The 23,150-nt window shown below is 39.4% G+C and overlaps 1 protein-coding gene across 3 annotated transcripts in view; it reads left to right on the top strand.

Moving 5' to 3' along the window:
- The first annotated feature begins 95 nt into the window (after window positions 1-95).
- The window catches only part of LOC109899863 (3-hydroxy-3-methylglutaryl-CoA lyase, cytoplasmic-like), a 29,629-nt gene continuing 6,574 nt past the window's right edge, over window positions 96-23,150 (top strand). Inside the window, exons 1-8 of one of the 3 annotated variants that reach the window (XM_020495468.2) lie at window positions 96-199; window positions 5,279-5,465; window positions 6,441-6,518; window positions 11,566-11,673; window positions 12,554-12,649; window positions 12,873-13,021; window positions 15,450-15,513; window positions 15,755-15,943. In XM_020495468.2, coding sequence (XP_020351057.1) covers window positions 5,370-5,465; window positions 6,441-6,518; window positions 11,566-11,673; window positions 12,554-12,649; window positions 12,873-13,021; window positions 15,450-15,513; window positions 15,755-15,943 — 780 coding nt within the window. In that variant the 5' untranslated portion in view covers window positions 96-199; window positions 5,279-5,369. Of the gene's footprint in view, window positions 200-5,087; window positions 5,466-6,440; window positions 6,519-11,565; window positions 11,674-12,553; window positions 12,650-12,872; window positions 13,022-15,449; window positions 15,514-15,754; window positions 15,944-23,150 lie in introns of all 3 variants that reach the window. The other 2 variants (XM_020495467.2, XM_020495469.2) reach the window with 2 other exon arrangements.

Raw genomic sequence — 23,150 nt, 5'->3', positions numbered from 1 at the left:
GACCCTCTTAGCCCTTCACTTGATGGTCATTTGGGGACAGTGGCCCCAATGCACAGGTCAGTGACTTTTGTAACTAAAAACCAAGGGGTGCTAGGCAATGTGACTACTGCAAAGTAATCTTTAACACACATGCTGTCTCTGAGGGAAGCTGTGGAAAGTTGGCCCCGGCCAGTCGACCTTCCTGAAGGAACTGTATAAGGTAACCCGCTGTTTTTATAAAGGCTTTTACGTTTGCAAAAAATAATATTTCCCTGAGGTCATTTTTTTCTCTCTTTTACACACAGTTGAGTTGGGTAGAATGTGAAATAGTTAAGAACCATTCTGTTTTTTTAATGCATTCTCAAGTGTTCTGACAAATGTATCACAGATCTATTTATTTTAATCACATTGTATCTATTCAGCATATCTGATGCCGACTACATACACATCTCAATCCATCCATTCTGACCAGATTTAGCTGACACATACCTTTGCAACCAGATAATCACTGGGAAGCTAATTTAGTGCTAACTTTCCATGGTTGAACAGTACATTTATAAAGCTTTCCTGCTGCCCATAAATAATGGACATTGTTGAAACTTATTCTAGCATTCACAGTTGAAGAATGAACAAGGCTCTTCTGTTGCAACCAGTGTTTTTAAGCAATTCAATCAAATCCGAGGTTTAGAATTGAAGACGGGTGGAGGGATGAAAATTGATTTAATCTGGATCCTGTTTTCTTTCTTCCATTTTGTTTTCAGTATACTGAGAGCTCAAAACCCTTTCATGCCATGTGAAAAACCTGCTCCCTATAAAGTGTATTTTTCCACATCTGTTTCTTTCTGAAGATAAAAAGATATACTCTCAATTTCTCATAAGCAACATTTTCCAGATAAGATGGGTATTTAACAGGATAACTGTTGGCATTTGCCATTGAGTTTTTATTTTTGATATCTAAATTTGTTCATCATCTGTTTGTTCTCCAAGAGTTTAATGCTTAAAATATATTGTGCATAAGAGATACACAAAGGAATGCAGATGCATCTTTTTCCTGTTAGGATATTGTGTTATAGCTGTTAGCCCATGCTATGCTGAGTGGTTGCATACGTGTAGGCCTACCACTTGTTAATTAAGAAAAGTCATCATGTTTTGTGAGATTCATTTATTTCGTTTGGTGTACACTTCTTGGCAGTAAATGATCTTTATTTTGGCACCCAAGTTGAGAAACATTGATCAATTAAAGCATTTGGAAAGGAGGAGTCCTTTCAGACCATGCATATGCCTGAATATTCAAGATGTGCATTAGTTGTATCATCAGTTACTCTTCAGTGTGTGAGGTGATAAAAATATATATAATTTAGCCCTAATAGATGAATACTGTGCCTTATCTTTTACGGTAAGAGGTGTATTGGGATTTCTGTATAGGACTTGTATTTAAACTGGAGATTGATCCTCTACACACAAGGGAATTACCAGTAAAACAGTGCAGAAATGTTTTGACATACTGCCAATGTGCTTCTGTGCTCTTAACAGACATATCCATTGATTCATTTATATATATACTTGCTATGAAAGCATTGTTGAAACATGTGTAATTAGATTTAGATTTAAATTAACTTTCCAATAGATCTGAAGAATGTCTCATTTTCCTTCTTAACATGAATCATTAAAAGCAATTTAAAAAAGAAGAAAAAAAGCTATCTTAATATCCTTTTGATATGCATCTTGAACATAAAACATCCTCACTCACCTGCACTGCATTGCTTTCAATGAGCAGGGATTCCCCTAAGGGGCCTTTCCCCCCTTTAAAAGTTACCCTTAGCAGCTGGCATTTGTCAAGATGAGCCTACATTTTTGTTCTTTTAGCTGCATAGCTCTCATGTAAGGGAAACATTAAATGCCCAGTTAGGGACATTGAACGTAAGTAGTTTACTCCAGCTGTCAGAGATTCAGCTCCAGCCTTTTGAAATTGTACCCTGTAGAGGCAATTCTTATTCATCCAAGCCCCAGATAATAACATTGTACTATAGAGTAGAATTGAAAACTTGCTTTGGCAATAACACATTGCTGTGGGAATTCTTTACAATTTAATGCATTTATCTAAAATGGAGTAGTAATGCAGGTATACATTATAATGATACTGTACCTACATCTACCTTCAAAAGTATTGTATGTTACAAAGTGGGATTAAGCTGGATTTAATTGTCTTTTTTTTGTCAGAAATCTACACAAAATACTCTCTAATGTCAAAATGGAAGAATTTGCCAATTTAAAAAAAAAAGAAAATGAAACAATGTATCTGTATCTTGATTAGATAAGTATTCAAATCCCTGAGTCAATACATGTTAGAATCACCTTTGGCAGTGATTACAGCTGTGAGTCTTTCTGGGTAAATCTCTTAGAGTTTTGCACACCTGGATTGTACAATATTGGCCCATTATTATTTTTTACATCCTTCAAGCTCTGTCATGTTTGTTGTTGATCATTGCAAGACAACCATTTTCAAGTCTTGCCATATATTTCCAAGCTGATTTAAGGCAAAACTGCAGCTAGGTCACTCCGGAACATTCACTGTCATCTTGGTAAGCAACTCCTTGTGTTTAAAGTTATTGTCCTGTTGAAAGGTGAATTTGTCTTCCAGTGTCTGTTGGAAAGCAGACTGAACCAGGTTTTCCTCTAGGATTTTACCTGTGCTTACAACCTGATCTCAGAGCATTTCATATTATTCGGTACCTAAATCGTTTGTGTTCCATTTTATATGATATGTTAGTTTTGTATTGTATGTATTAATGTGTGGGTGTCCATCATCCATCATTTCTTATGATATGTTACGAATTTGCAAAATGTGCAAATGTTATGAATTTGTGAAACGTACAATATGTTATGAATTTGCTAAATGTATGATATGTTATGAATTCTAGTTAGGTGACTAGGTGGCCAACGTTAGCTAGCTGGCTAAAATTAGCTAGGTTAAGGGTTAGGGTTAGGGGTTAGGGTTATGTTTAGGGTTAGGTTAAAGGGTTAAGGTTAGGGTTAGGGGAAGGCTTAGCTAAAAGGGTTAATGTTAGGGTTAGGGGAAGGGTTAGCTAAAAGGGTTAATGTTAGGGTTAGGGGAAGGCTTAGCTAAAAGGGTTACGGTTAGGGTTAGGGGAAGGGTTAGCTAACATGCTAAGTAGTTGCAAAGTAGCTAAAAAGTAGTAAGTATTTGAAAAGTTGCTAATTAGCTAAAATGCTAAAGTCGTCCATGATGAGATTCAAACTCGCAACCTTTGGGTTGCTAGACGTTTGTGTTAAACGCCCACCCATCGACACAGACCAACAACCCTATTTTCATTTTTGCCTTAAGTAACCATCTGTCTTATCTAACCATACCAAACATAACATATTATAATCATTTCTGTGTCCCGGATTTACATTTAAGTCTAGTCTATGAGACCAGGCTGGTGCTTAGCTCTCTTCCGCTTATTTTTATCCACAAAAACTCCCTAGTCCTTGCTAATCACAAGCATACCCATGACATGATGCAGCCACCACCATTCTTGAAAATATGAAGAGTGATGTGTTGTATTGGATTTGCCCCAAACGTAATGCTTTGTATTCAAGACAAAAAGTTGATTTCTTTGCTACATTATTTGCAGTATTACTGTAGTGCTTTATTGCACACAGGATGCATGTTTTGGTCTATTTTATTCTGTACAGGCTTCCTTCTTTTCACTCTATCATTTATGTTAGTATTGTGCAGTAACTACAATGTTGTTCATTCTCCCTGGTCTTTGTGGTTGAATCTGTGTTTGAAATTCACTGCTCGACATAGGGGCCTTACAGATAATTGTATGTCTGGGGTACAGAGATGAGATAGTTATTCAGAAATCATGTTAAACACTATTATTGCACACAAGTTTAGCACATTTTTACTCGTGAACTTATTTAGGCTTGCCATAACAAAAGGATTGAATGCTCAAGACATTTCAGCTTTTCACTTTTAATGAATTTCTTTAAGTTTCTAAAAACATAATTCCACTTTGACATTATGGGGTATTGTGTGTAGATCAGTGATGCAAAATCTCAATTAAAAACATTTAAAATTCAAGCTGTAACACAACAAAATTTGGAAAAAGCAAAAGTGTTGTGAGTTTTTAAAGGAAATGTATGTGTCCTCATTCTTGCCTCAGAAACTCCACGGAATAGTAAACCTACAGCCAAACTGTTTTGATTGAGTTGACTAAAATGACAATAGCAACCTTTCAATTTCATTTAAACTCTTACTTCCTATTTAACAGTGATTTATGCACCTATCATGGAAACCATCTGCAAACATGGCAGGGTTGGCATTCCCTTCTGAATCCTTTCCCTATTTTCAGTGGCCTGGAAGAAGGTTGTGGGCGGGATTCTAAATGATCTGCCATGAGGGAGTTTTCAAATTTAGGGAGGTGACAAGTGATGGACATAAACCTGGGAGCCCAGTGACACAAAGAGACCTGGAGACCTTTCATAGGACGGTCATACAAGTTCCCTCTCTCCCCCTGAGTGGGGGGTAGGGGTCTCTCATCGCAGGGCAGCTTATTGTGGTGAAAGGGTTCAGTTCTAGGACTTCATTAAGCCTCTCTATTGTTAACATCTGGGTGAGGAAGAATGGGTCTTTCTCTGGTAAATTGTGCCCCGGCTTTACAAGGGGATTTTATTACGCTACGACGTTGACATTGGCAGCTACTGGCACGCCTGGCAATGGAAAACCTTCAGCTGTTTCAGTCACAGGAGATCAATCAAAGCAGCCTGTTTCCCTGAAGCCTTAGATTTCATCCTGAAACGGGGAAGTGAGGGACCTAGAATAAGCATTGTGTGACTGTTCTTATTCTAAAGCCCAGAGACTCTGCAAGCAAGTACTTCCCCCTTTGAGCGCTTTCTGACTGCTCAGCTCACACACAGTCGGTTGTAACACTGTCAGGCTAGTCCAGACAAAACACTTGCTCACACTTCAGTCCCCAGTGAACTACCTAGCCACTGACCCTCCCATCCCATCCATGTGCCACTCTGTCTCACCCCCTCTTTTAGTATCTCTCCCTCTCTCTCGTTGACTCTCTCTCTCTCCTCTCGCTCCTCTCTCTCAGTCTCCATCCATTCCCTGCTAGGGATGCGGCTGCCATAGCAACTGCTGAGTCACTCCCGGCTCTCTGCTCTCAGCTGCCGTCCTCTAATGTGATTGTTTTAGTGAGGGTGGCACCCAGGCCCTCAGTCATCCACCCTGTCTGCAAGCGTGAGCATATTGGTCAGAGTACTCCAACACGTACATTTGTTGCAGTCGATTCAGTCGAACGTAAAGATCCATCACTGCGGGTGTCGGAGCCAGATGACCCTGGGGGAGCTCTACAGGTCGAACGGGAGCCTTTCAGATGGGTAACTTTCCCACCACGGTGAAGCACTGCCTGAGCTACGAGGAACTAATCCAGGATTATCCATGGCTAGCACGCTGGCTGCAGGAGGAGAAGGTGGGGGTTGTTGTCTTGCTTTTGCTGCTCTGCGCACATGACTCACTCATGACATAAAGGGAGGGTGCAGGGCGGGGACATGTGAAAGGACAGAGAGGGGAAATCAGCCAGGGACGTAGAAACAGGTACTATATTAAGTGACATCACATTGTGCAAATGCTCTATTTCGGAATAAATTCCATTGTCGTGATAAGAGCATATGAAATAATTAGTGTGCCAATGAAGTAATAACCAATTTGTTTAGTATTGTACCACTGTTGACTTGAGGCCTAAAAGCAGGATCCTGTTCCTCCCGCATTGTCTGTTTGAAGTATTTTTATTGTCAGATAGAGAGAGTGCATCAAGTGAGAACCCTTTTACTTCCGCTCGTCCGCACATCTGTTCCCTCTACTATAGTTAGATGAGTTACTAGTCAGGTATAACATCCCAAACTCTGTAATATTGTTGTTGGTAGACTGGTTTTGTTGTCAACTGTCAAATTTACCAGATACATTTAGATACTCAAAACTGACACACATTTGACAGTTTAAAGAAAACATTTCATGCATTATTAAAGCGCCAGCAGTGACCTGAAGCTCAATTGTTCTGGCGTAAGGGATTAAGGTTGTAACACACAATATGGGAGAAGAGAAACAGAGTTGAAGGTACAAATAATCATGTGTTAGTGCTACAGCCAGAAGAGACTGCCAGAAGAGGACTGGCTGTACCTCAGAGCTTGGTTCCTCTCTAGGTTATTTCCTAGGTTCCTGCCTTCTAGGTAGTTTTTCCTAGCCACCGTGATTCTGCATCTGCATTGCTTGCTCTTTGGGGTTTAGGGCTGTGTATCTGTAAAGCACTTTGTGACATCTGCTGATGTACAAAGGACTTCATCAAATACGTTTGATTGATTGATTGATTAGTGTTTGTGACAACAGATCTAAAAATGATATGTTCAACATCTAACATTACTCTTTATTTTCATTTTTCCCTTTTTAGCTCGCTTTAACACATGAATACCCAGAGTATGTTAAAATTGTTGAAGTCGGGCCAAGAGACGGACTTCAAAATGAAAAGGTAAATCTTTTAGTCACAGTCACCCATCTGACAATACACAGAACCCCCACCACCCATGAACACCCAAATAAGTAATGTTAATTTAGGGGAGACTGGGGTTGGTTGTCTCACCATGGCTGTTTTTTTATTATTCCCTGTTTGATCCAGGTACTATATATTTATATATATACTAGTTTTAATTAAAAATAGTTAATTATATATACTAGTTTTAATTAAAACTAGTTTTTCAACCACTCCACAAATTTCTTGTTAACAAACTATAGTTTTGGCAAGTCAGATAGGACATCTACATTGTGCATGACACAAGTCATTTTTTCAACAATTGTTTACAGATGGATTATTTCACATATAATTCACTGTATCACAATTCCAGTGGGTCAGAAGTTTACATCCAGTAAGTTGACTGTGCCTTTAAACAGCCTGGAAAATTCCAGAAAATGATGTCATGACTTTAGAAGCTTCTGATAGGCTAATTGACATAATTTGAGTCAATTGGAGGTGTACCTGTGGATGTATTTCAAGGCCTACCTTCAAACTCAGTGCCTCTTTGCTTGACATCATGGGAAACTCAAAAGAAATCAGCCAAGACCTCAGCAAATTAATTGTAGACCTCCACAAGTCTGGTTCATCCTTGGGAGAAATGTCCAAACGTCTTAAAGTACCACGTTCATCTGTACAAACAATAGTTCTCAAGTGTAAACACCATGGGACCATGCAGCCGCCATACCGCTCAGGAAGGAGACACGTTCTGTCTCCTAGAGATGAACATACTTTGGTGGGAAAAGTGAAAATCAATCCCAGAAAAACAGCAAAGGACCTTGTGAAGATGCTGGAGGAAACAGGTACAAAAGTATCCACAGTAAATTATAGTATATCCACAGTAAAATGAGTCCTATCGACATAACCTGAAAGGCAGCTCAGCAAGGAAGAAACCACTGATCCAAAACCGCCATAGAAAGCATTTGTGAACAGCAGTTTTCAGTTCTTTCCACAGATTCTCGATTGGATTCAGGTCTGGACTTTGACTTGGCCATTCTAACACCTGGATATGTTTATTTTTGAACCATTCCATTGTAGATTTTGCTTTATGTTTTGGATCATTGTCTTGTTGGAAGACAAATCTCCGTCCCAGTCTCAGGTCTTTTGCAGACTCCATCAGGTTTTCTTCCAGAATGGTCCTGTATTTGGCTCCATCCATCTTCCCATCAATTTTAACCATCTTCCCTGTCCCTGCTGAAGAAAAGCAGGCCCAAACCATGATGCTGCCACCATCATGATTGACAGTGGGGATGGTGTGTTCAGGGTGATGGCGTGTGTTGCTTTTACGCCAAACATAACGTTTTGCATTGTTGCCAAAAAGTTCAATTTTGGTTTCATCTGACCAGAGCACCTTCTTCCACATGTTTGGTGTGTCTCCCAGGTGGCTTGTGGCAAACTTTAAACAACACTTTTTATGGATATCTTTAAGAAATGGCTTTCTTCTTGCCACTCTTCCATAAAGGCCAGATTTGTGCAATATACAACTGATTGTTGTCCTATGGACAGAGTCTCCCACCTCAGCTGTAGATCTCTGCAGTTCATCCAGAGTGATCATGGGCCTCTTGGCTGCATCTCTGATCAGTCTTCTCCTTGTATGAGCTGAAAGTTTAGAGGGACGGCCAGGTCTTGGTAGATTTGCAGTGGTCTGATACTCCTTCCATTTAAATATTATCGCTTGCACAGTGCTTTTGTATCCAAATCCGGCTTTAAACTTCTTCACAACAGTATCTTGGACCTGCCTGGTGTGTTCCTTGTTCTTCATGATGCTCTCTGCGCTTTTAACGGACCTCTGAGACTATCACAGTGCAAGTGCATTTATACGGAGACTTGATTACACACAGGTGGATTGTATTTATCATCATTAGTCATTTAGGTCAACATTGGATCATTCAGAGATCCTCACTGAACTTCTGGAGAGAGTTTGCTGCACTGAAAGTAAAGGGCCTGAATAATTTTGCACGCCCAATTTTTCAGTTTTTGATTTGTTAAAAAAGTTTGAAATATCCAATAAATGTCGTTCCACTTCATGATTGTGTCCCACTTGTTGTTGATTCTTCACAAAAAAATACAGTTTTATATCTTCATGTTTGAAGCCTGAAATGTGGCAAAAGGTCGCAAAGTTCAAGGGGGCCGAATACTTTCGCAAGGCACTGTATGTCCTCTGGTCTGATGAAAGAAAAATAGAACTGTTTGACCATAATGAACATCGTTATATTTGGAGGAAAAAGGGGAGACTTGCAAGCAGAAGAACACCATCCCAACCAAGAAGAATGGGGGTGGCAGCATCATGTCGTGGGGGGCTTTGCTGCAGGAGGGACTGGTGCATTTCACAAAATAGATGACATCATGAAGATGGAAAATTATGTGGATTTATTCAAGCAATATCTCAAGACATCAGTCCGAAGTTAAAGCTTGGTCGCAAATGGGTCTTCCAAATGGACAATGACCCCAAGCATACTTCCAAAGTTGTGGCAAAATGGCTTAAGGACAACAAAGTCAAGGTATTGGAATGGCAATCACAAAGCCCTGACCTCAATCCTATAGAAAATTTGCGGGAAGAACTGAAAAAGAGTGAGCGAGCAAGGAGGCCTACAAATCTGACTCAGTTACACCAGCTCTGTCAGGAGGAATGGGCCAAAATTCACTCAACTTATTGTGGGAAGCTTGTGGAAGGCTACCCGAAATGTTTGACCCAAGTAAAACAATTTAAAGGCAATGCTACCAAATACTAATTGAGTCTATGTTAACTTCTGACCCACTGGGAATGTGATGAAAGAAATAAAAACTGAAATAAATAATTCCCTCTATTTTTCTGACATTTCACATTCTTAAAATAAAGTGGTGATCCTAACTGACCTAGGTCAGGGACTTTTTACTAGGATTAAATGTCAGGAATTGTGAAAAACTGAGTGTAAATGTATTTGGCTAAGGTGTATGTAAACTTCCGACTTTAACTGTATATATACAGTATATATATATATATATATATATATATATATATATATATATATATATATATTGTGCACAATAAAAAAATGTATACCATGAAGAAAATCAATCATAAGGGCAGATTTCTTATACTTTCTTGATCTGACTGAGATCTAATCATGTCTGCCTCTTTCCAAACGAGTGGAATCATAAACAGTGGTTTGTTCGTTATGTTTTGCCTTTTTAGCAGCACATTCACCACTCTCTCGAGCGTCTAACTAAGCCCTCTCGCTGCACAGGTCGAGGGTGACCTGAAATACACTACCCCATTTCTCAGTCAGCTCAATAGGCAACTAGTCTAGAGATGCTGCTGACAGTGTGTTTGCGGGATATCGGACAAAAGGCCATTTGAAAGCCGTCCCGTGACTCCTGACGTGTCTATAGACATCCCTACAGACTCTCAGAAAGTGCCCAACTGGTAAATAGTCACTTATAGATATATCAGTCAGGTGGCTATCTGCCAGCAGATACTTCTATTGCAGTAACATTGAAGGTCTCTGGTTAGTATTTCTTATCTAGCTAGAAGGATGAAATAAGAAGCTAACGTTAAACGGAGCCTACCTCAGCAGGAGCAAAAAATACACTACTAAGTTCTAATAATAACATTGCTTTAAAGAGAGTAGGCTCCTGAGACAGACAGTGATGTGACGCTCAGTGGTGAGGCTGAGATAGTCCCCCCTTCTGGACCTCACTAAAACAAAAATCCTAGTTATGGCCCTGTGTCTCAGGGGATGGTTGTCACCTGGAATATGGGGTTGGTTGTCACTATCAACATTACCACTGCCAGTATACAATAAATTCCAAGCTTTTTTTGTGCTTGTGCTATAAAGAGCTCCCTTCATTGCCTCTCTTTCAAACACATCTTTTTCTGTTACAAAACCACAAACACACACACACGCACACACACACGCATGCACACGCACATTATTTGATGGCAAATAACTCCACGTTGGTATAAGATATGAGGATAAAAATGTTCCCATTTCAACCCAAGACCCAAGAAGGTTGCAAGGGTAGGGTAGCCTAGTGTTTAGAGCTTTGGACTAGTAACCGGAAGGTTGCAAGTTCAAACCCCCGAGCTGACAAGGTACAAATCTGTCGTTCTGCCCCTGAACAGGCAGTTAACCCACTGTTCCCAGGCCGTCATTGAAAATAAGAATGAGTTCTTAACTGACTTGCCTGGTTAAATAAAGGTTAAAAAAATAAAAATAAAAATAAAAAAATAAAAAAACAGGCAGTTAACCCACTGTTCCCAGGCCGTCATTGAAAATAAGAATTTGTTCTTAACTGACTTGCCTGGTTAAATAAAGGTAAAATAAAAATAAATAAATAAATAATATTGAAAAGAGTCTTCTAAGATATATTGGTCCCGAGGAATACACATGAGAGTAAAACGTGTGAAAACAACCTCGGTCTCCCCTACAAATGATTTATGTTCACTACACACTACACCATTACAAACTCAATATGACATCTGAAAGCTGAAAGCTGAAAGCTTACTTCCTTTGTGGCAAGCCCACATTTAGTTTTGTATTATGTAACAATCCTTTTGATTGATTCCGGGTTGATTTGATGATCCCCTTAAACATATGGATTATTTTTCTATGATTACCCAAGGCATGTGTTTCACATTTTCTTCTCAAAAAAGTGATTGATCAAATGAACACCAACTGCCCTTGAAATCTATGGGAAACATGACAAAATTTTACCAGATGGCTCATATGTTGAATGTTTAGTATGAGTATAGTATGTCACAAATGTATCATTCCCATATTCAAGTCTGCTGTGGCTGTACAGATTGACATGATGACAAAGTGAAACTCTGGGGGTAGTACACGCTGTAATTGTAGGAAATATGTTTGGAATAAGTACAAGTAGCAGGTGAGTGCTGTAAATTACTCTGATTGCAAAGACATTGCAGCTGAATTGCCCAGATGTCCACTCCAAGTATACCTTCAATCTTGAGAGGGGATCAGAATCAGATCCTGAAAGAGCTGGTCTCCATGTCATTGTTTTCCAGGAAATGGTTCCAACAGGAGTCAAAATCCAGCTGATAGACATGCTCTCAGAAACAGGCCTGCCTGTGATCGAGGCCACCAGTTTTGTGTCTTCAAAGTGGGTACCGCAGGTAATAACTCTTCTTTGTGTGCCCAGAAAGTGTGCTGAGTGATTTTATTAGGCTCTTATTGTTCTCCCCAGGACTACGGAGGGGAAACCTGCTTCTCCATCATCACAGTTATTCCCTAGACCCGCAGATGTTTTGGGGGGGGGGGAATCCTTTTTATTTATTTTTTATTTCAACTCTATTTAACCAGGTAGGCTAGTTGAAAACAAGTTCTCATTTACAACTGTGACCTAGCCAAGATAAAGCATAGCAGTGTGACGCTGAGATATAGGCCTATTCCAAGCAGCTTTATTTTGTTTGCATATGTAAAATATAAGACATCTCACCTCATTATATCATCGACTGCATCCTTATGTAATACATGTATCACTAGCCACTTTAACTATGCCACTTTGTTTACATACTCATCTCATATGTTATACTGTACTCGATATCATCTACTGTATCTTGCCTATGCTGCTCTGTACCATCACTCATTCATATATCCTTATGTACATATTCTTTATCCCCTTACACTGTGTATAAGACAGTAGTTTTTTGGAATTGTTAGTTAGATTACTTGTTCGTTATTACTGCATTGTCGGAACTAGAAGCACAAGCATTTCGCTACACTCGCATTAACATCTGCTAACCATGTGTATGTGACAAATAAAATTTGATTTGATTTGATTAAATAAACTACAGATGACTGTGTTAGTATTGAGTATTGAGACATATGATGTGGAACAGCTAGCTCTATTTCTATATGAGCTTCTGGTAAATATAAGTTTTACATGCTAGTCTCACTTGCCAGTTGCAGGGCGCTTCACCAGCAGCTATGGGAAGAGACTATACTTTGTTGATATGTTTTGTAAACATGCTTATGCTTTTGTCTGTTGTCCAGATGGCGGACCACACTGAAGTACTTCAAGCCATCCACAGATCTTCTCATGTTCGTTATCCAGTTCTGACACCCAACATGCATGGCTTTCAGGATGCTGTAAGCATTTCATTATTCATGCAATAAATCACACTCTTCAAAATGAACAGATATCTCCCCAGGCTCCCCCGATATGACTACCGTTAATATATATAGTGCTATATCAAAGCTGAGTACACTTTATGCCTGAGATTAATGGAAACGTTTTACAGTGATTGTGTGTTGCATAATATTATATCTAAAGAATTGATATCTGTTGCAACTTCCTTCTGTCCTGTTGAAGGTTGCAGCTGGTGCTACTGAAGTGGCCGTGTTTGGGTCTGCATCTGAGACCTTCAGTAGGAAAAACATCAACTGCTCTATAGATGAGAGCATTCTGAGGTTCGAGGAAGTAATTTGCACTGCCAAACAACGACAGATTCCAGTCCGTGGGTTTGTATCATTCCTCACTTGCTTCTTCACCAGAGTAAAACCATTTGACGTTAACATCTTGCATTCATTCCATAGGCTCTATAGCTGATATCAACCATGAACAATGCAAAATGCAATTTCTTTACTCAAATTACAATCAAGTTATCAGTGCAAGAGTTGATGTTGATGATAAACAAAATAGTTAGTTAAACATGTGTGTTCACTTCGCAGGTGTGTTGTGAAATAGTGTATGTTTACATTAACAATTTGAGACATTGAAAACACTACAGTGAAATGTTTCAGAGGCCTATTGTTACTCTCTCTATTAGCAAAGGAACACAGCGTTAAATGACTCCAGAAATAATAGGTTAATAAGCGAAGTTCCAGATGTGCACTGCATCGCTCTATGTGTTACTACAACTACAAGTCCAGATGTACAGTACAGAACCGCTGACATGAAGCATGTTTAAATTCAGTGGTACAGTAGCACCCCTTTCACCCAAACAACTGCACATTGACATGGCAACGCATCAGTTTGACACAGGCGTTCTGGCAAATGTGATTTAATGCCGGCTGTTGGAGATGGTTAGGGCAGCACTCCCTTCCCTGGAGTCCAGCTAGAACTTGCTGGAAATTCCGGTTACAAACTGAAGTATCGTCTAACGACCGAGAGCCCAAGAGAAACATTTTCTACTTTTCACATGTTGTCCACTATTTCAAGCGGTGAACATTTCCTACACATATGGAATAGACATATAGTTTGCTTCATCCCCCTGCATCATTTCTCATTACTACTGTCAACAACATAAGGAACATATAACAAGATATTCAACACCAATTCGATATAAAATGTGAAGTCTATATTGCTCTGGCAGTTAGCGGCTAGTGAATCGAGAAAAAAAGAGCTGTTCATTTTATGCTCTACCATAATTCTAATGACAGACAGAATAAATTATATGAGTTTTTGACAAGAGAGAGATTACATTTTAGTACAATTCACTTGGTGACATTTGCCAAAGTTTACATGTTTATGACCCATGTATTAATATATGCCATGTGTGTTTATGACCCATGTATTAATATATGCCATGTGTGTTTATGACCCATGTATTAATATATGCCATGTGTGTTTATGACCCATGTATTAATATATGCCATGTGTGTTTATGACCCATGTATTAATATATGCCATGTGTGTTTATGACCCATGTATTAATATATGCCATGTGTGTTTATGACCCATGTATTAATATATGCCATGTGTGTTTATGACCCATGTATTAATATATGCCATGTGTGTTTATGACCCATGTATTAATATATGCCATGTGTGTTTATGACCCATGTATTAATATATGCCATGTGTGTTTATGACTCATGTATTAATATATGCCATGTGTGTTTATGACCCATGTATTAATATATGCCATGTGTGTTTATGACCCATGTATTAATATATGCCATGTGTGTTTATGACCCATGTATTAATATATGCCATGTGTGTTAATGACCCATGTATTAATATATGCCATGTGTGTTAATGACCCATGTATTAATATATGCCATGTGTGTTTATGGCCCATGTATTAATATATGCCATGTGTGTTTATGACCCATGTATTAATATATGCCATGTGTGTTTATGACCCATGTATTAATATATGCCATGTGTGTTTATGACCCATGTATTAATATATGCCATGTGTGTTTATGACCCATGTATTAATATATGCCATGTGTGTTTATGACCCATGTATTAATATATGCCATGTGTGTTTATGACCCATGTATTAATATATGCCATGTGTGTTTATGACCCATGTATTAATATATGCCATGTGTGTTTATGACCCATGTATTAATATATGCCATGTGTGTTTATGACCCATGTATTAATATATGCCATGTGTGTTTATGACCCATGTATTAATATATGCCATGTGTGTTTATGACCCATGTATTAATATATGCCATGTGTGTTTATGACCCATGTATTAATATATGCCATGTGTGTTTATGACTCATGTATTAATATATGCCATGTGTGTTTATGACCCATGTATTAATATATGCCATGTGTGTTTATGACCCATGTATTAATATATGCCATGTGTGTTTATGACCCATGTATTAATATATGCCATGTGTGTTAATGACCCATGTATTAATATATGCCATGTGTGTTAATGACCCATGTATTAATATATGCCATGTGTGTTTATGACCCATGTATTAATATATGCCATGTGTGTTTATGACCCATGTATTAATATATGCCATGTGTGTTTATGACCCATGTATTAATATATGCCATGTGTGTTTATGACCCATGTATTAATATATGCCATGTGTGTTTATGACCCATGTATTAATATATGCCATGTGTGTTTATGACCCATGTATTAATATATGCCATGTGTGTTTATGACCCATGTATGTTTTCTTTTAGATATGTTTCTTGTGCACTAGGATGTCCATATGAGGGACCCATTGAATCCACTAAAGTTGCAGAGGTAAGACACAATTTCTGCATTGCCTACTTTATATGTGTACATGTAATCTAAACAATGTCAAATCCCCATAAATGTGTACATGTAATCTAAACAATGTCAAATCCCCATAAGGACCCATTTCCTTTTCTAGACAAAGAGAAAACATTCAGATGTCTGTAATGCTGTAGCTATGAGCTCCTGTCTGTTTCTCCTGTATGTCCAAGGGACTTGTTTTGTTAAGTTGCTCTATTCTTGGCTATAGGTGGTGAAGAGGTTGTATGAACTGGGCTGCTACGAGGTGTCTCTGGGGGATACTATCGGCGTGGGCACCCCAGGCTCCATGGCCAAGATGTTACACAGCGTCAAGAAGGAGGTACCCAGCAGCGCTCTGGCCGTTCACTGCCATGACACTTACGGCCAGGCCCTGGCCAACATCCTAACCGCACTGCAGGTAACCACTGACAGTAAGGCGCAATATGGTTTATGTCAATCATGTTATTTTTAGAGACCCTGATAAAGTGGGGTTTTACTCAAATCTAGCAACATTTTTGAGAAAGGCTGCATGGTAAGTAACAATGTGGTAGTGTGACATTTTCAAGTGGTCGGTCATAGATGGTATCCTATTTTGTGTGCCAAACTTATGTGCTCAGTTTTATGTGAGAATTGAGGAAGCATTGTTTGCGTGACGGAAAATATATTCATAAATAACAAAAACAAAGGTATCTGTTACAATACGACATATGAAAATAGGAGAGACAAATCACTCAATTTGGAATTGGGAACATGATCTGGGAGTCCCCAACAAAGGAAAATAATACAAAAACTGCCCACCCCAAAAAATCCCAGAATCATAATGAACATAAGATAGGTCCACTGGCTCTCTTATTACCAGCACCTACATTAAAAGAGAATAAAAGAGTCTTTCACGGATCATTAATAAAGCTTCATCCTTTCCTTAGACCACAAAATCTAATTAAGTTGTACAAAAGCTTCCTGTAATAGCCCTCTTTCTATGGTGTTTTTCACCACCTCCGACTGACTGAACCTATAACTTGAGATTCAGTCGGGACATAACTAGCGGTAATGTAGACATGGCTGTATCAGTTCTCTGGGGCACCCATTGTGCTCTGTCTCCCAGTTTGTCATCCTCGGCAGTGGAGGGATGCTCTTTGGGGGCTGGGTGGGTCAGCAGATGTGAGGGGGTTCACACAAAGGCTTACCTATTCGGTGTCTGTTTCACATGACAGTGCCCTGGCCTTGACAAAGGTACTGAGTGCGAGGGGGAGACGGGCCAGCCCTGAGGGGCTCCCAACTCATCTGTCGCTTGGTTGTTGAACTGTCTGACAATGCTGCACTTAAAGGGCACAGGGAAAATGATCCTTTCATTGGCCTGCTAAGAAACACATGGCAAATGGAGAATGTGAAAGAAACCCGTCCTCAGCAGCAACTATGTAACTGAGCCAGGGAGGTTGCAGTGACTATCGCTGGATTCATTTAGAAATGTGAGTCACGGTCAAGTGTATAAGACATTTCAAAAAGAGAAAAATCTAAATGTCAAGAAAAAGGAATTATCCACTTAAAGGGGAAATCTGTGATTGCTACATCCATTTGGGGAATTTTAAATGAATAATATATAGCTATTCATTCTTGACGAATATAACTTATAAATGCATAATGAGCTTAGTTCAATTAACTTACCTCATCAGAACACAAAATATATGCTTGTTTTACAAATTATTTGTAAAGAAAGTAATTGTAAACACACACTCTATAGCCTCAAAAGATGGTTAAAACGATAATTTTGATTTCATGGATGGTCAGTTCTTGCTTCCATAACTCCGTCTATGAATTTGAACATTTCGCCAGCCCCGTCCCTCAGCTATTTACAAAATCAGTGGCTTTGTTATTGTTTAAACCGCAGATTTCTCCTTTAAGAAAATCTATGACCATTTTCAATGCTGTGTTGCAATCCCTCTTACCCTAAGTAACCCAAAGTCTGCATAACTTTTAGCACCGGTTCATGGCTTTACTTATGAATTTATCTACTTCCATGTTCAAAGAATTGTGCATGTTCACCAAACAGCATTCTGGTTTGTATTTAAAAATAGTGTTACAACAGATCCTAATGTTGGGCACATTTGACAAGGGGTGAGAAGAACCAGAGGGTGGGTGAAATTCCTTTCTGTGGATCACATTGAAATTGATTTATCACAGCTGCCCCGTGACCACTGAAAATAATAACAGGCGTGGATATTTAGACAACCATTTGTCCTCCTCCCATCTCAACAACCTCAGTGGAAATGAAAGATGTTATCATAGACTTTTCATTACTGAGTGCCAGTTGTCCACACCACCAACTGGGAGAGAAATGAATTCCACCATCCCCTGTCAGAACCGTGTTACCTCTGCTTTTGTTCACGATAAAGACATTCCATGCTCTTTGTACCTTTTTTGGAGGAAGTTCTGGGGGGCTTTGTTACGAACCCACCTTTGGTGGGTCACACAATGAGAAAGTATGTACTTTATTTTTCAGACTTTGCTGGGAAATAGATTTGATCCGGCCCAACGTTTCCATGTAAACTGCAGCTGACTGCTGGGCTATTGATAGAACTCAGTGTAGCCAGACGCTCTTGGCTGAGAATTCAGACCTGTTCTTACGGATGTAGGATCTTGCTGAGAATTTTCCTGCACCGCAGGAAATGCGGATGAGCTTTGTGATTTACATAAATTCACTGACAACCCACACTAACACATGGTTATATTAACAGTATTTCACTTTTCATGTAGACTACTTTTGGCCAGCTAATAGCCTAGCGACCGATCAAGCAACATTATGGACTAAACATTCAAATCCTGTTGCTGCAGGATTGTTTTGCTGTGACAATATAGGTCAAATTATGATCCTACATCTGTACTCATGGTTAGCTCCTCTACACTAAGGAAAACAAGTCCGAGCCAAAGCTCATTGACAGGGTTTTAATCTTGTGACTCTCTCTAAATATTTAGTGGAAAGTATGGATGCTATTCTGATAATGGGTGTAAGTGGATCAGTAAGGGACACTATTCCATCTTGTCCAATACATCTAAATACTCTAGATGAGTGTTTTACAAATGGTGACTTGAGAGACCCACTAATGGGTTGTAGCTAATTCCTGCTGGGTAGTGATTTTTGCCGGGGTCCTGGATAGAGATGTTTATGTTCACTTGTGGTTTACAAGAAACCTCCCAAATGGTCCCAGAACCAAAGTGTTTTGGAACCACTAGTGACAGAGACAAAATTGAAATTAGAATGATAATGTTTCATAACCGTGGTCATGACAAATCAAACAGGCACGTTGTCCAATAATACCTATGGTTTTGAGTTAACCCATACAATCCAGAGGACATTACATTTGAGCTGTGTAGGTCTAATGTTGAGCGTCATGAAAGTGAAGTGAGATGGGTGTAAAGACCTGTCAGTGGTAAACAACTCAGCCAATTTTCAACAAAGTGACAAAACATTTAGACAGGTCCATTCATGTGGTTTCATGGTTGATTACGAAAGCCTTACTCATAGGTCAAGGAGCAAAGACCCCTGGAATAATGAGTGTTAACATTAGGTGAATGTTAATGGCTCTTCAAACAAGAATTTGGAACAGTCTTGGCGATGTTCATAAGCATTTTTAGTGCTATAGCTAGCTAGCCAACAGCACGTCATATGACAATACTTGAACCTTTCCCTAAAAATGGCTTGTGATCTGGCAACATTGCCAACATGACAGACTACAAGGAACTCCCATTTAATTGCCTGCTGAGGATATTAGCTTATTAGAATAGGCTTGTGGTACAGGAGTCAGTGTATGTGCCAGGTGACCACAATGAGGAAAGCCAGTAACTTGGTGGAAAATATTCCTCTCCGTGTGCGCTTAGCATCAAGGGCTGGATTCAATCCGTATCACAGAAGTATCAAGGAAGATTCACTTAATAGCTCAATTTTGATTTAATGGCAATGTTCCAGCGTTCCCGGAGAATGCATTTACGCTAAACGCTGACTGCATTCATGCTAAACGGTGCATACAGTATGTCTGCTCAATCGGAATTTATCTTTACATTTTAATGCGGATCGTCCATGATACTTCCGCGATACGGATTGAATCCAGGCCCAAGAAAACGTTTCCCTTTGCATGGTCTCTTTAGAGCACGAACACACAAATAAATGGTGCCTTATTAAAGAGTAACCTTATGTTAACATGAAGTACTTGCTGCATCCCAAGGTGGAAAATGTGTATTTTAATATTCTAAAAACCACGCATATTAAAGTAAACTCTACAAACAACAAGGATAGATTGGCACAGGAAGTGGTTTAGCCCATGAGGCAAAATTGTGTATTAATTTAGTTTGAATTACTCCTTCAGCTTACTGTACAAACCTTGGTAGTCAAATGCTTTGAGTGGTTTATAATGTAAGAGGTGCTTTCTTTAAGAGCGTGGTCTCTACTTGGCCAATGACCTCCATAGTCAAACAAGACAATAGATGGTTTTCATGCTTTAAGGTCTTCTGAGTAATCCATTTATGTTTTTGTCTACCTCCCTATTAGCCACAAATATCAAGGAAGAGGTTGTGGCTTTACAGTGGCAGGATTTATTTATTGCTGGAAAGGGCAGCCCCCAGGTTAGAAATGTGTCAGCCTTGCAAGCTACCATTGAATACAATCTCCTTCAGTTCCACAGTTTATGTAGAGAAATGTCAAGGCTGAGTTGGCGAAACCTTGCTGCCTCAAACCCTTCAATGAACATACCTATTCTGCCCCAACTGACGCACGGCCACACTTAAAACAAACAATACTGGGTAAGAGTGTGGCCATCTCTCAAGTTGTTCACTTACAATATATAAGCCGCCTTCCATAATCCCATATCATGTGATGTGAACAGCCAGAGCACACCATAAAGTTTATTTTGTCAGGAATGCATTGTTTTTATACCTCCACGGCTCACTGAATGTGGCTCTTTAACAGCCAGTTCACATCTGGTTTCTGAGCTGTGAGAGGCTAATTGAATGCTGGCAATTTGGACCTTCTGACCACCAGTCCCTGTGCGTATTTCGTCCCATATAGCAGCAGGAATCAGACGTACTGTCGAAAGTGATTGCTGTGCTCTTGGTGTGCCCTGGTCCACCGGAGACCATCTGGCACTCTCGCAGTTAGCGGCAGAATGCGAGAGGTTTGGCACGGTAAATTACAACTCTGTGTTTACACAACAAAAAAGTCTGCCCAATACAATATCCTGCCCTGGAGTTAACTAAGGTCTGGAAATCTCTTGCGCAGTGCACACCGGAGTGGATCACTTTAGCCAACACAAACAGCAATTACAGGCGGCTGAGACAGCCCCTGGATAAAATAGACCCTTTTCTCTGAGAAAAGGCACCAATTATGACCGTTAGTCAGAGAACAAACGGTGCTTCCATTATTTTTGTTTGTTTGGGTCTGTCCCTCAAGGACAGAAGTCCTTCATGGTTTCAGTCTGATGTGTCCCCGTGCCACAGCGGGGTCAGTGGGAGGATAAGCGAGTTAATTTTGTCTCATCATGGGATCCTCTGACATCTGGCTCTGCCAAGGAAGCAGGAAAACGTCTTTAATATTCTCCTGACGGTTGCTGTTATGTGGAAAACCTTGCGGATATCTTAATCTGCGATGCTTCTGAAAAATAGATGCTTGGCTTCATAATTTGTCCCGATGAAGACGCAAGGTTCCGAGGCTGTTGTAAATAACCTGATAGCTTTGAGGCCCGAGGTCCTCAGAGGCATATCATATAGTCGTTTTCCCCCATCCTGAAAGTAACAAGTGAAGCTGTGTAGGCAGGCCTACAACGTTTTTATCACGTGGCTGTTGATTACTGTATAAAACTCAGGTTCTCTATTGGAGCATATAAATCATGTTTAAAAGCCAACCTAAAAACAACAGCATATCCTGTGATATGAGAATAAACATCTGGTAAAACTTCTCTATGGTTCATAATGTCTTAATGAAACGTAAAGGTATTCGACAAGAATAATTAAATTTATCTACCAGACTGAAGATGTTTTTATGACATCAACATTTTGGATGAAGCAAGCTCACAATCTTTTTCTGAATGACAAGGTTAACATTTAATTGAAGACGAATTAGCAAAGTGGGTTGAATACACCACGTCATTTAAATGTGGAAATTGGGGTAATATTTGGTTGAGCCATTGGTCAGCCAGAAGTTGGTTGAATTCCCAATGTGTTATCACTATGCTTTCAACCATCTAAAAGCACAGCCAAATTCCAATGAAAAACAATGTCTGATTTTTGGTTTAGTTGTCATCTAAATGTGTTATCACTGTGCATTCAACTATTTAAAAGCACAAGAAAGTTCAAATGTCAGATACAATGTCAGATATTTTGTATTTACAGTATACAACAATGTAATGTGTTATCACTGTGCTTCATCTAATAGCACAATCAAATACATGACCTGGATTGCAGTTGAGATTATATTAAAAGTAGCCTACATATAGTGCCAATGGTCCATGCTGTTCGAGATTCTGCACAAAATTTTATAGCAATTGTAAAGATCTCCACAGACCTGCGACCTTTGCATGCTATCTTGAACATGCACTATGATTACGTAAGACATTTATAGTTACAGTAGGCTAACTTCAAAATGTGGCCATAGATGTTACTCACTTTAAGGTTGAATAAATACGGTTGGCATCATAACCAAATATGAACATTTCTAATGCTTGGATAGTTTCATCTGTGTCACTGGCTTAATCTTATTCTATAACTTGTATTTTTGGTTTAGCTCGAGAGGTGAATCCAACATATGCTTTGTTAACATGTTGACAACTCAATAGACTATTTACTCTATTGCAAAAGTTATGTTGAATTATGTTTAGTTGTCAACGCAACCAAGTATCAACATTTGAAGGAGGTATTTATTTTGTGCCACTGACAAGTCTGGCTTTAATTCCAGTTTGTCTACATATTAAGGATTGAAATGTTAAATGTCCCTTTAAGAGTGTGCTCCTAATCTCAGCTCGTTACCTGTATAAAAGACACCTGGGAGCCAGAAATCTTTCTGATTGAGAGGGGGTCAAATACTTATTTCCCTCATCAAAATGCAAATCAATAACATTTTTGACATGCGTTTTTCTGGATATTTTTGTTGTTATTCTGTCTCTCACTGTTCAAATAAACCTACCATTAAAATTATAGACTGATCATTTCTTTGTCAGTGGGCAAACGTACAAAATCAGCAGGGGATCAAATACTTTTTTCCCTCACTGTAGTGTGTGTGTGTGCATCTATCAGTTACACATACTTGTCAGTACATACAAACAACAAGTAGGTCACATGGGCAGTAATGGTTGCTGGGGGGGAAGGCTGCCATCTTCTCATAATGTTGCTGCTACCATCTCTTATGACCGAAAAGGGCTTCTGGACATCAACTGCAATTGCTCACCTCAAACTGTCGGACAGGAAGGATATAATCCAGACACCCGACCAAGCCCAGATTTCGCAGAAAGAAATCAAGGTGCCTTGTGAGGTTCAGGCGACGAGTGGCTAATCTGCCCATGGCTTCCATCCTGCTAGCTAACGTTCAATCGCTGGAAAATAATTGGGACGAACTGAAAGCACGTTTATCCTACCAACGGGAC

The sequence above is a fragment of the Oncorhynchus kisutch genome, linkage group LG11 (assembly GCF_002021735.2).
Source record: "Oncorhynchus kisutch isolate 150728-3 linkage group LG11, Okis_V2, whole genome shotgun sequence".
Classification (NCBI taxonomy): Eukaryota; Metazoa; Chordata; class Actinopteri; order Salmoniformes; family Salmonidae; genus Oncorhynchus; species Oncorhynchus kisutch.
The sequence above is the reverse complement of the archived record's forward strand: the minus strand, read 5'-3'. Positions and strand labels throughout refer to the sequence as shown.